The sequence below is a fragment of the Lolium perenne genome, chromosome 4, assembly GCF_019359855.2.
Source record: "Lolium perenne isolate Kyuss_39 chromosome 4, Kyuss_2.0, whole genome shotgun sequence".
Classification (NCBI taxonomy): Eukaryota; Viridiplantae; Streptophyta; class Magnoliopsida; order Poales; family Poaceae; genus Lolium; species Lolium perenne.
The window spans coordinates 28,135,818-28,149,055 of NC_067247.2; the positions used below are offsets into that span (position 1 = coordinate 28,135,818).

A 13,238-nucleotide genomic window follows, 5' to 3' on the forward strand; every position below is an offset into this window, starting at 1 on the left:
TTACATGAAGTGTTTAGAAGACTTGGTGATGGAGGCACGCCAAGAGTTGATCAACCAGGGAGCGCAGCAGCCAGAACCGGAGTGGGACATGGAAAAAGAGTTCCCCTTCTTGTATTAGAAATCACATGACCTTGTTTGCTAGTTGCTACACTACATCGATCAGTTGTACTATATATGTGTGTGTACTCTGTCAAGGATGATGTTTTTTGTGTTTAGGAAGAAAGGAACTGACAGTGAAACCAACATCTTGTAACTTGTTATGTTGCAAATTAGTACAAATTAAACTTGTCCCAGAACTAGCTTGCAGGAACCATAAGGATACAACTAGTCAACTTGTTTGTGAGTTTGAGAGTTACTGTGACGTGTAAACTTGATTGTATTTATAAATCCAAGTCAGGCAGAAACTCTCTCAACTTTTAAATGCATGCGTTACGACTGCAGTATGCACATTGTTCTGTCAATATATCATTGTTTAGCTTTGAAGGGAATTCAGACATCCAACTCAAAAACAGTGCCATATAAATGGAAAACACACTGAAGAATGTACAAGCAAGCTCTGAACTTAACTCTCGGATTTTTTTAACTTTGGAAAGGGAATTAGGAGCAATTGGCAAAGTTAATGTTTAGGGTACTTCTAGACAAACTGAATGTTAGAACACGTTAAACAGTTTTGCCCAAGCCCATGTGAGAGCTGACCTATATAAGGAGGGAGCCGGAGGAGAGCAAACCTAAATACACAACTCAACCCTAGGCGCTCATCTCCAGGAGATGGGTGAGAGACATTTCTGGGGGCATCTCCTTGCAAGCCATTGGCTAGTATTTATATTTATGGGATGTCGTACAGGAGACCAATCTGATGGTGGGACAACCTAATAAGCTTATCTGGCGTTGCAGGCATGTATAGAAAATGTAAAGCAGAGACTGAAACGAACTACATGTCCAGAAAGGAGGACCGAATAAATGCCCAAACTTAATGTGCTTCGAAATATCAATTGGTGGTTGCAACATCAAGGAAATAGAGAAAAGGGATCAATGTCGCCAGCGTGCAGCAACCACGCGATGTGCCCGTGGAGGCCAGGACACATCGTGGTCGACAGCGGCCATCAGGCTAGTAGGTAGCTAGGGTTAGCTATGACAGGAGACATCGCCCTGAGGGTTTCAAGAGGGAGAGGTGTGCGCCGGCAAGCAGAGAGGGGCTTGGGCAGCCAGCGAGGCTGGGGGTGGGAGAGAGAGAGGAGGTTGAGGGAGGTTACAGGGGGCGCTGAGTGAGGGATTTTTTTTGTTTTGTTCAGGAGAGGCGCGTGCATTCACTAGGAGAGAGAGGGCAGCCGCGCACGTGACAAGTCCAACATATTATTTCGATGGCAATGATAGTACGTGAGGTGCATCACAAACCACTATGTAAGTCCAACATATCAGTCCACACGGCGTTTCAAAGTAAACTGGCTTGGTTGATATGTTGGACTTACCACTGACCTGAATATACAAAAACTAAAGGCAGCTTACTAACTGCACTACAGAGTGTTGGTCTCAGTTGGCCAAACATCAACATGGTCGTCCCACATCAGGTACAGTGAAATTCCCAATAGCTGTCGCGACAAAATAAAACAAGGCTACCCAGAAAATAGTTAACTACCTGAAAAGTAATTACATCTATTTCTTCCTCTTTCTACCCTCACATTGCCTGGGATACAACAGACTGAGAAGACAAAGCACGGAGATAACCATAGACAAAAGAATTCAGCCTCGGCTAGCAGAAACCCACCATGAGACCCAAGGATGCACTCAGAATCGTAGGTACAAGAGAGAACAGCAATGCACTCAGAATCCTAGGTACAAGAGAGAACATAAGTTAGTAACCGAGTATTTTTCTTCAAGGAGACACAGGGCCTTCAAAATGGACAACATAAAGGGTCGAAAGGTAAACTCGTGAGCACTTATGTAGAATCAAGTTCGTCCAGAAAGTTTGCTGGTAGCTACAGAAGTTAGACCAAGCACAGATAGAAGCTAGAGCTTAATAATTCGCAAAAGAAGTCATAATCATGAGACCTGTGCATATACATGCTGCATATCTAGTTAGGCCTGTTAAAACAGAGCAAGCTAGACGAGCTATTTGAGTTCAACTTGTTCAAGCCCTAGCAGAGTGAGCAAACAAGCCTAACGAGATCCAGATCCTTATTCTGGGAGCTGGGCATCTTTGTCAAACATATGGAATTTTCATACATGAGTCAACATTGTTTATTAACAGCCCACATACACTTATTCCAGCTTACTAAATTTCCATATGAGATAGCATTATATTTTCTCATGTTAACAAGCTTTGGCTCTAGATTACTCAAGTTTTGTCCACGCTGAGCTCAAGTTAGAAGCAAGCACAAACGCCAACTTAGGTTTGTTTGAGCTCCCGCTCAAACTAGCCATTGTTGAACAACGTAGTAAATGGAAAGAAAGCCAACAGTTTTTTAGTCTGTGATGTTTATTAAGAAAAACAAAGAAACATCGAGCGGAGATTTTGATCACCTCTAAGCAAGTGTCACCAGCGGCGATGCGAATACAGGTCTGCCTACTTAGGTGGGATGAGAACTCATTCACTCAATGCTATGTCCTGACAAAGCTGAGTTGATACACTTGATGTCAACAGTGTACCACGAAAGCCTTCCTCAGCCGGTAGTACATCAGACTTCTGACCTGAAATTTCATCTGCAATATCGTATGAAAGCAAAAAAAAATATACAGTCAGCAATCACATGTTTTCAGGGATATCAAATCTCAGTAATTGTTACTTCACCTGCAATGTCACGGTTCTCAAACATTTCAGAGTCTTTGACCCATAAAACATCCCCAGGGAAAATGGTTTTATCAGCAAGAGTAGCAAAATCATCTTCAATCTCAAGAGGGCCTTTATGAAGCTTCTGGTTCTCCTTAACAATCTAAATATGACAACAGCAATATTTGGACCACGATTAAAACATAACAAAGCAAGATTTCAGCACCTAGACATAAGAGCAACCGGTGCATGTCATCCTTTAAATAAATTGGAGAGAAAGCAAACGATTATAGCATGAGTACATATATGATTACTTCTTGCACAGTTGAACAATTATCTGGAAAAAATTGTATCCCCCTTAGGTGAACACTGAGTTATTTGTCGATTGACTTGCCAGTAATATGAAATCAAATCGGTGATCACACAAGTATTGAACTGCATGCGCCGCCAGTTAACCCAAAACTTATGCTGTTGGGGGAAGGTGGCTCCAAATTCCTAAACTCCCCACACATCTAGGCTCATCAAGACCTTAATGGGAACGATGTAAGCCGCAGCTATTTTTATTAGTAGTGCATTGGCCAGGTCTTGAAATAAAGACTCCGATGCCATTTTGAATTGCATGCACTTACCTGTTAACCCAAAAGCTAAGCTGTTGAAAAAAGGTGGCAATATATTTCTGATAGCAAGTGCAAACTATAGCTCCAGTACTCCACTATGATGGTACAATGGTACGATGCCAACAGAAAGCACCAGTACTTTTAACTGGGACCAATCACACTGGTACTTGTTGATTGCAGCTAACAATGTTAAGCTTAAGTTTTAAGTTCAATTTTTTTTGACAGATCAAATTACTGAACCGCAAGGATTAACTGTTGAAATGAAACGCAAAGAGTCCTTTGCGTTTTCTCGAAAAGGATTAACTGTTGAAACAATAGCATTAAAAAAGGCCTCTCCAGTCCAGAAGGGTTTTAACTTTAAAGCAAGATTCACATCAGATACTAATTCAGAAAACCTCTTTCAGTTGAAACAGAATTAAGTTGTAAAGTCATTTTCTTGAATTCTAATGTTTTCTTCTTTTTTTCTGGAACACAATGAGCAAATAAACAGTTGTTTGGCTGTTTGCGTAAATAATATCTTCGATGTGCATGACATACCCCTAAAGATTCCCATATCATGAGTTTCAACTGATAGACTGTTGTAGAACCAGAGACTTTCAAACTGATTGAGTTCCCTGTGGTTGTTCTCCGGGAACGCTTTGAAGTCCGACGATCTGGAACAGGAACAGCTGAAGATGCTTCTCTAATTGATTTTGGTGCTTCTTTACCACGCACCAGATAAACATGAATATCTTCGTCCTGGTAATTGAGTTTCTCCACCAATGCACAGCTCTCTATTTCCCCAATACATTCTTCACAAACCTGGCATACAAAATTCAGAAGTAGAATTAGGAAGAAATATGGGGAAGTGCATCATATATGTGCAAGTCTTCAATTGCTTGAAAGTAACGCTGGATTTAAATCAAGTACTACAGGAATATTAACTTTCTGGAAAATTATCTTCGCAATAAAAAACATTCATATCCAAAATACACACCTCCTAAATTAGCCTACACAAACTACTCTGGTACTCCCACACCTACCTTGGTAACATTTGCTCATCCATCACTCTCCTTTCCAATTCCCTCATAGTAACAACTAAACCTTCTATCCTCTGACATACATGAACACTTTGACACTCTCTACCAAAATACCCAGTGTGCCCTTCATAACAGTCGTTCTAAATTCTACCGCCTAGACATATGGCTGTTGCCTGAACCCTTAGCAGTTGGCCTCCCCCCTCTCACCCACGACCTCAATCCCTCTGCTTTTGTCAGCCAGATTTTCATGATGGACTGGAACAAAACCTGCGTGCACAACTAATTAATGCAGCACCCGCAGAACAGCTTGCCCATTGCTCTTTTTTGCAGGCTGTCGAGCTGTCATATGAACCGAACAGCCGGTGCCTACTTAACAACACTTCCATCTTCAACAAGGGTGCTTGCAAAGCCCACCCAGCTCGCCAGGCCAGAAGTCTGTGCCCATGGGTATCATACGTTCCGAACAAAGTTCAGATCTACGGTTGGCTCTTATGTCCAGATCGCCCGAACACAAGAGTAAACCTCACAAAATTATAAACAGCACCTCCTATCCTCAGTGCACCTCCCCTATCGAGAACACGATACCCCTGTTTTCACCTGCCCCACTGCAGCAGCTACATGTGATCTGCCCGGTCTACCTAGCATTCAGACTCCTGCCAATATTCTTTAAGACGCTTCACTATCGCACCTCCCTTCTACAGTAATCAGTATGGCAATTCGCCCCTCTTACCACCCTATGGAAGAGATTTGGGACTCGCGCAACGGGTGATTGCCTTCAAAACTTTCTGGTAAACACCACTCAGCTAAAGCCTTAGATCTGAACTTGAACCTAATCAATTAAGCTCATCTGTGAAGCATAAGAATCAAGATTCTAGGCTTTCACAGCTGCGACTTGAGATGATTTATAGGACAGCTGTTGAAAAAGAATGATGTAGTACCATTGTTTGCTTCACATGATACTATACTAACAAGGCAGAATTGCTTTTAATTCTTGTAACATAATTTCATCAGGACTAACCCGCGTGAAAGAAGAGCATTGATCCATGGTCTATTTTATTCGACATCAATAGCATTCTTCAAATTTCATTCAATAATATGGCAAATGCTATTAGTTTGCTCCAACTTCTATTGATACAGTTTCTTGTTCATTAACTGTTCATGGTAGTGCTGTTGCTTACTTGTTCCCATTCTTATATTTTAACTAATCAAGTGTGCAAACCTGTATGGTGATGTGTTGCCCATCTGATAATTAGACATATTAACATAGGTACATTATGGTCAACCAACCATGCAAATCAATTATTGTAAAGAAGGTGATATCTACCTCTTAGCACAGCATATATTGACTCAAGAACATTTTGTTTACCTCAGGATCAGTTCTGACATAGGGTGTACTGTCCTCCAAATCACCATTTGCATCATTAATAGACTGATCTGGATGTTCGTCCAACATTACCCTTGCTTCAGGTGACTCGTGCAGTTTATCTTGAGAGCTTTTGCTCAAAACAATTTCAGCACATGTACCATCTGCATGTGCTACATTCCACTCCTCACAAAATGACATCCAATCAGATGCTGAGATGATTGCTAATCCATCAGTCTGAAAACAAAACAAATAACATAGTTAGTGCACTATATCCAGACTATTTGTTTTCATCTTGCAATGCCACATATCAACAAAATAAGGGCCCAAATTAAAGATTGTTGGACAAATGCAGCAGCAGTGGAAAGCAACTAACACAATTGTGTGAGGGCTTCATATTTTCTATCTAGTATCACAATGCATTTGTATTCATTACATCTTCATTAGATTTGCCTCAACAGATCCATACAAACTTTAAGAAACAAAAAAATAGTAGTTTGAAAACTGATGTCTCATATTTGAATGAGGAACAGAACATCATAGGGAATATCCACACGTGCATCTGAACTAAAAGGCTGGAGCTCAAGTTTTCAATCTGGGAGTCGCCATTGTAATTTCACTCCCCGAAGCAAGTTGGCCCAATGAGCACTACTGCCAAACAGACAATAAATTTTAAAAACAAGGGGTGACATGAAAGTAGCTGAAGGGCACACATATAGTAAGGTCATACTGCACACAGGCTACAAGTATCTTGAAGTTACAGGAGAGAGAGGAGAGGTAGAAAAGAGAAGTTCTGAAAAAGAAGAGCTTACATTCGATGTTTTCTGAGTGATGCTCCCACGCTTGCAAACTAGATCCAAAGGCCTTTGCAATAATCTTGAATGCTGAAAAATGGCCAAGATAATCAACAAGAAATAGTATACGGTTTATGCCAAATAACTAGAGATCAAAGGTACCGATATTGCAAATTACAGTCGGCAAAATAAATGGAGTCTGATACAGACCTATGCTAAACATATGAAAATGAAAAACAACCATGCATCAGTTACCCACCAGACATATATCAATTAAAGGGGATACAGACCTATGCTAAACATATCACTTAGTACCAAACTAAACCTTCACAACACTCTAGCAAAACCACACATTGACACAATATGATAATAAAACTTACTGTGAATTTTGAATTCTTACTATTACATCAACTAAGTAAGAGAAGCAAACATGTGTGATGCCACAAATTGTAAGGTAATTATGATGCGTGCTTATATTTGTGCCCTCTAAGGATGATTATCCCATTCAAGCATCTAGCCTTGCTTTTGTAGAATTGTTATATTTCTACAGTAATTCACTGGGAGACATATATAAGGACAGCATTATATATGTACGACTGTTGGACCTCACTCAGTGAACCAAACTGGTATAGCAGTATATCACACTTCCTTACCGGTGGATTAAAAATCATTTATTCGGTGCAAAACGTGTAAATCCTTGCCCAGATTATCCTGGCAATCAATTTCTACCATGAGTCTGCTCACAGGTCATAATGTAATGATATCTCCACCAATGCTTTACAAAAAAAAAATACTAATAATCATCTAATGATTTCACAATAGGAGAATAGCAAGTTAACTTCAAGCCATCTACGAGTTTACATACTAGAGATGTAGTCTTTTCTGGCCTTTTCAGAACAAAACACACGTGCAGGACTAGTCGGCAAAACCGAGACAGAGTTAGTTTACCTTCTCACATTTAAGTGAATTTATAGCAGCTTCAAGACTTTGAGGCTCGGGTAATGACGAAACATTTTTTCCAGTCGCTGTAATGTAAGATCTCCATTCCGACAACCATGAGGAAGGAACCAAATAATATTTTTCCCCAGGGTGAAGTGCTAAGCCTTTACCAGATATTAACTTTTCGTGTCTCTGTCTTTGCTTCAGTTTCACCGCTCTGAGAGATTAATACCGTGCCAAAAGAATATTAATATCAAAGATAAACTTCAAGTGAACAACCCATTATATCACATTAAGAAATCTTTTGTATTCTTTGCTCACCTAAGATTATCCTCCACAGAAGCGACAACTGACAATTTCTGGTCACAAATTTCGCATGGTTGACAATCTGATGGAAAAGTCACAATATCGTCAGCTTTCCTTGCACTGCTGGTTTCATATAGAAACATCCACAGGCTCTCCGGCACAGATACCCGCTTTGCCCCAGGAGCATGCTCTGGAAGAAGATTCCCATGGCTGCATCTTAGAGCACTTGTTGGTCCATTATCAGCATCAGAATTGATATCCACATTTTTCCTTCGCAACCAATGGGTCAACCTGGGAGCAACCAGGAAAGCAGATCAGTATAAGACTGGAGTGTAAAATTCATAAAACAACTGCCAGACATACTTAGGTAAACTCAATAAAAAAAACTATGATGATTGATAACACAGTGGAAATGCATTGTCCATCTACAAGAAACATATTACCAGGGCATAGCATAATATAACATGTTAGATAGTGGTTTCAACAACCTTTAAAAGGTAAAAGAAATTTACATTGAGCAACAACCTTTAAAAGGTAAAAGGTAAACACAAAGATACAAACTTTAAACATGACTCTTGTTAGTGGAATCGCAGATAAGAATTCTTACATAGACACACTATAGTACATCACTACAATGAAACACAAATTGGATAGGAATATAAGCAGAATAGTGTAGTTATATATAAATAGCTCTACAAAGGCAGCAGTTGAGGAGAAAAACTGAGACAAGGATGTCCTTTCCATACCATGCCTTCGAAACAAAGTTAGAAGGACCTTCAGGAATACTTCCTGCAAGCGCTGCTTCTGCAAGATTTTTTAATGATGCTTTTCGATCACGATAGACATCAGCAGACACTGCAGTTTTTGCTCCATCCTTGAGACACTCCATGCAAGCATCATCCTTGCTGAGTGTTGGTCCTCCTCCATACTAGTATATTTCCAATAAAAATGTAAGCAATATTCACCAAGAAGATTCCAGTAGCATTAGACGTTCAGAACTGGGCACAAAACATAGTGTTCTTGCAAATAATTGAAGTAAGACATTCTCACGAATAGCAAACATAACTCTGGAACAATCTGAGGGAACGATTCTTAGAAATGAATACAAGTGGAGCAATTTCTTACCTTGAAAAGTAGATTCGCCCAAGCTTTAGCCGACAATCGCTTCATCGATGTGACTTTAGATGCTGGAACCTTTCCATGTTCACATTGAATTGGACTGTTGTCAATGGAACTGCAGAACCAAAATGAAGCGGTAGTAAGGATATCTTGAGATTGAGACTACATCTTTTGAGAAGAATATATGTGCAACAAAGAGTAGTATGGCTGTCCAAAAACAGTTTCAGGTGAAACCCAGCGGCAAGCTGTGTAGTTCATGTTCCTTCATCAACATAGCTGCTAATCTAGTTCAAAAAATGAACTACGGTTTGACCATAACCCGATTTTGAACAACCCTGGCAAGGTGTAGCCATACAAAATTTTCAGCAGGGAAATCTAGAGAATCGCCACATATAGCACTTATATCACGGAGAACACATGTTCCACAAAACTATTGTGCGCCAAAATGGTTCACTATCATTACATTCTAGACTTGAGCTTAATTCGTTCACGGTTTGCTTCTCGTTACTGATCATGAATTGTGTAAACATGCAATGTAAAATATACTTCTGGTCGATTTACCAGTAATTTGGTAAATGTGCTCAAGCTCAGACATACGATGCTGAAATTTTCTTAGACGTACAGAAGAGAGTAGACCACTTTCATACTACTTCCTCTGTCTAGATATATATAAGGCTTATTTTGATTGGTTAAAAGTTAAGGCAGAGCTTTGACAAACAAGTAGTTCACTACTATATGGTTAATATGATGCAAAATCGCAATCGTGAAGTATTATTTTTAATACAAATCTAATGACATCAAATCTGAGTCACATGAATGGCCAAAGTCTTGTTTTAACCAACCAAAAATATATGTACATTCAATGAAAATCTGATCTAATCATCTAACCAAGAGCTTAAAAATGGACAATATTAGCAACTAGCAATAGCTGATGTTAACTACAAGACTAAGCCGCTTCTTCCAAGTTAATGATCCAAGCATAGATTAAACCTAGCAGTACAGACAGATGATGACATTACGAAGACTATAATCTACTATGAGGGTTGGTGTGTCCGTTCAATAAATAAATGTAAAATATAACAGACGTAATCAGAAGGAATAAGAGTTGTTCCACTAGTCAAGACTAGTCTATGAGTCAGTACTTGTGTTCCAACCAAAAACCTCAACTAGTCGTGTGACTAGTCCATGAGTCGGTACCCTGGAGACTACTCGTTATTCTGTCTCAGATACTTAATTGCAGCATATGCAATTTAATGCCCATCTTTTATTTATCATTCAGCAGATGTGTGGGCCATGACAAGCTAGAAACAACACTATTAATAGAGAACATTACAACAGTACAACATGGTCACAGCCTCAAGAGAACTGAGGAAGACACACTTGCATGGATTTTATTGTCGTGACACTGTAATAAAGCATTCAAATATGAAGGAAACAAATAAAAAGGAATTCTAGGGAACTCACGAGGGAGGGGTAGCACTATCTGCCCATTGGCGAAGCCAGTCTGCTGAAATCCAAAAATAAGAATCATCGTCTGGAGTAGCAGGTGCTTCTGTCAGAATAGATTTTACTTCCTGGCGCCTCTCTGTTACAGAGGCCAAAAAGCTATCTTTCTTACTTTTGTACTCCTCACATTCCTTTACATATGATGCATTCAACGCACCAATTTCATCCACAAAATGGTGTGGGAGTGAACTAGTATTGGCTTCCACAGTATTGTTGCTTTCAACACCATTGTCATCCTTACTTGAACGTTTGTACATTAACATGTAAGCATCTGTGGAAGAAAACATCTCTCCCATAGCAGAAGTCGATGCAGCCTCATGATTGTTACTGCCATTTGAAACAGAACCTTCTGTAGAAGTACCTTGAGATTTCTGTTCAGCTTTGTCAGATGACTTGCCTGGCTTTTCACCAAAAGGATGAGAACCAAGTTTGGATACACACTCGTCATCAAACTCCCACCACTGACCGCTACTTTCATCCTTTATATGTGCCACATAGTGCCCACTATTGGCAGCACTACCCTTGTGAATTAAAATAGCAGCAAGGTCATAGGTGTAATTAGATGAAGGGTCTGACAACCGCTTTCCCATATCTAAGCACCCCGGAAAACTGAATGCTGAAGATATCTTTTTCTTCGTTGTTGTCTGGGGATGAAATAAGTTAGAAAAAGATCTTGCACAAAAAGAGAGAAAGCACACAAGACAGAAGTGGAAGGAATCTATGGAGAAAAAAACTATGGAGTAGCTTCAGAGCAGGGTATATCACCTTTGGCAAGAAGACATAACGCTTGAGCTGAAAATTAACAACAGGAGGGAGCGAGCGAAGTTTTATACACCGAGTGGCATCCACCCTTTTCTTACATGCCTCACAGGAGTATTGGTTATCCCCATTCAGCGCCTCCACACTCAAGTAGTCGTCCAAACTTTCTTCTAGACTGCTTAAACCTTTAATGTTCAGCTCCAGTTCATAGAAGTCTTCCATTTTTGAAGACGCTTCAGAATCCCTTCCACATATTGAACACCTTAAGCATAAAATGTCTGACATCAGTTTCTCCACAAAATTAAGCAGTACAATGAATAAGCATGTCATATTACTTAGGTAACAAAATCACAGTTTCTGCCTGAGCACAATAGCTCATCTAAGCAGTAAGCACCAGATCATACAAAATAATGAAGCAAGTACAGAAGACTTGATATGAGAGAACAAAAAGACAGCACACTGCAATAATAATCTTGAAAATGTAAAACCCTCCAGAAGCAAAAAAGAAAAGGTTCAGTTCCCTTCCATTCCCAAATTCAACCTTGAAAGGACTAGCAAAATGTGGTTTGGAAATGCATCTGGGGTATTTGCCTACCGGGTAACATGCGACACACTCCCACGGAACAAATGCTGCACGATAGCTTTAGCGCCAGGGACCTTGGAGTGGCTGAGCGAGTGCTCGAGCAGAGACAGAAACAGGGTGAGGAACTCGTGACTGTCCTGCTGGACGCCGTTGTCGAGCTCCAGCGTCTTGATAAAAGGCGCCGAGTCGATGAAAGCCATCTTGCTGGAGTGCAGCTGCGCAAACAACCGGGCAAGCTGGTCGAGAACAGGGTGCTTCTCCAAGGTGTCTGGCTCCAGAGAGAAGATGCCTGCGCGGAAGGAGGTGTTCATGTAGAGGCACTGGAGTATGCTGTTGGCGTAGCATGTGGCGCCGAGATTAGTCAACCCGGCGGGTGTCTCGGTGGACTCGCGAAGGTCCTTGGACGGGTCGGGGCCGAGGCCACGGACGTGCTCGCTGAGTTTCTGCCATAGACCGGCCTTCCTGGCTCCGCCGGCACCAGCGGGGACCAGCCCGCAGAAGCAGTTGGGCGAGTCCTTGGTGTTCCCGTGGCAGCCCTGGCAGAGCGGCTTGCAGATGTTGTAGAGCTGCCGGATGTCGTCCGGCGTAACGGCGCCCGAGGAATGTATCCTCCTGCAGGCAGCACCCCCAAGCGAAGACACATTAGAAACAGAGAACATACACTGCAACCTGAAAGTTATTTTTTTTCAACTCTGGCGAATCTACCCAAAGGGAAGAAAGAAGGCAATGCGCGGTAGCACATACTTGAGGACGGCGCGGGAGGGGCTAGCGGAAGAGTCATCGTTGGCCCGTGGCCGCTTGTTCTTGTTGCGGGTGTTGTGGCCGCTCATTGTACCATCAACTGGAGGCGAAATTAATCAGAGCTCGCCGTCGCCGCCCTCCCCCTGCTGCGGGACAACAGAAGCTAGGGCATTAGCCGAGGCCGGGCGGAAGGAGGGGCGGATCTACCAAGAAACCGTGAAGGTCCCCTTCCTTCCTCCCTAGTGGGATCGATTTGACAAAGAGAATCGATCGCTGGATGGGGAAAAAAACCTAGCTTTACCTCAAATTGACGGACTGGAACGGGGTGGAGACGGCAGCAGTCCGGTGGGGCGGGGGAGAAGGGGAAGGACGGTGGAGGCGTGGGAGGCGGAGGGGCCGGAGTTGGGCGTCGGCGGCAGCTCTAGGTCCGGAAGTGGGGAGAGGAAGGGACTAGGGATCGCGTTCCGGCGGACTAGTAGGAGTAGTTTGTTGCCACACGATGGGAGGGAGTTGCCCCCAGCGTCCGATTGAGTCAGACCCCGTATAGAATCCTAAAACACGATTTAATGCTTCAAAATGCTCTTGTACATCACACCCTGCGAAAGGACACTGTATAACGGAATATTCCAGTTAAAGATCCACATGTCAGCCTGTTAAAAAATTGTCTTTTTACCATTCAATAAAAATCATCTAAATTACGCATTTTATAATATTTGGACCCTCGA

General features: G+C 41.7%; 1 protein-coding gene across 1 annotated transcript; it reads right to left on the reverse strand.

Annotated features, from left to right (window-relative positions):
- Nucleotides 1-1,492: 1,492 nt before the first annotated feature.
- On the reverse strand, nt 1,493-13,032 carry LOC127292011 (ubiquitin carboxyl-terminal hydrolase 26). The gene is made up of 15 exons (XM_051321357.1): nt 12,815-13,032; nt 12,517-12,659; nt 11,785-12,384; nt 11,196-11,451; nt 10,389-11,074; nt 8,931-9,039; nt 8,552-8,733; nt 7,821-8,096; nt 7,509-7,716; nt 6,579-6,650; nt 5,770-6,003; nt 3,922-4,185; nt 2,789-2,930; nt 2,521-2,700; nt 1,493-1,829 (listed from the first exon to the last, which is right to left on the reverse strand). Exons 2-14 carry the CDS (start codon nt 12,600-12,602, stop codon nt 2,585-2,587), a joined length of 3,231 nt encoding a protein of 1,076 aa, XP_051177317.1. The 5' UTR covers nt 12,603-12,659; nt 12,815-13,032; the 3' UTR covers nt 1,493-1,829; nt 2,521-2,584.
- Between the last annotated feature and the right edge of the window lie 206 nt (nt 13,033-13,238).

Excerpts from the sequence above, each read along its gene's own strand:
- LOC127292011 (XM_051321357.1), bottom strand. The coding sequence starts at position 12,602 with ATGAGCGGCCACAACACCCGCAACAAGAACAAGCGGCCACGGGCCAAC. Across the intron at positions 12,385-12,516 it reads CCCTCCCGCGCCGTCCTCAA|GAGGATACATTCCTCGGGCG; the intron begins GTATGTGCTACC and ends TGCTGCCTGCAG. Across the intron at positions 6,651-7,508 it reads ATTCACTTAAATGTGAGAAG|CATTCAAGATTATTGCAAAG; the intron begins GTAAACTAACTC and ends GCCATTTTTCAG.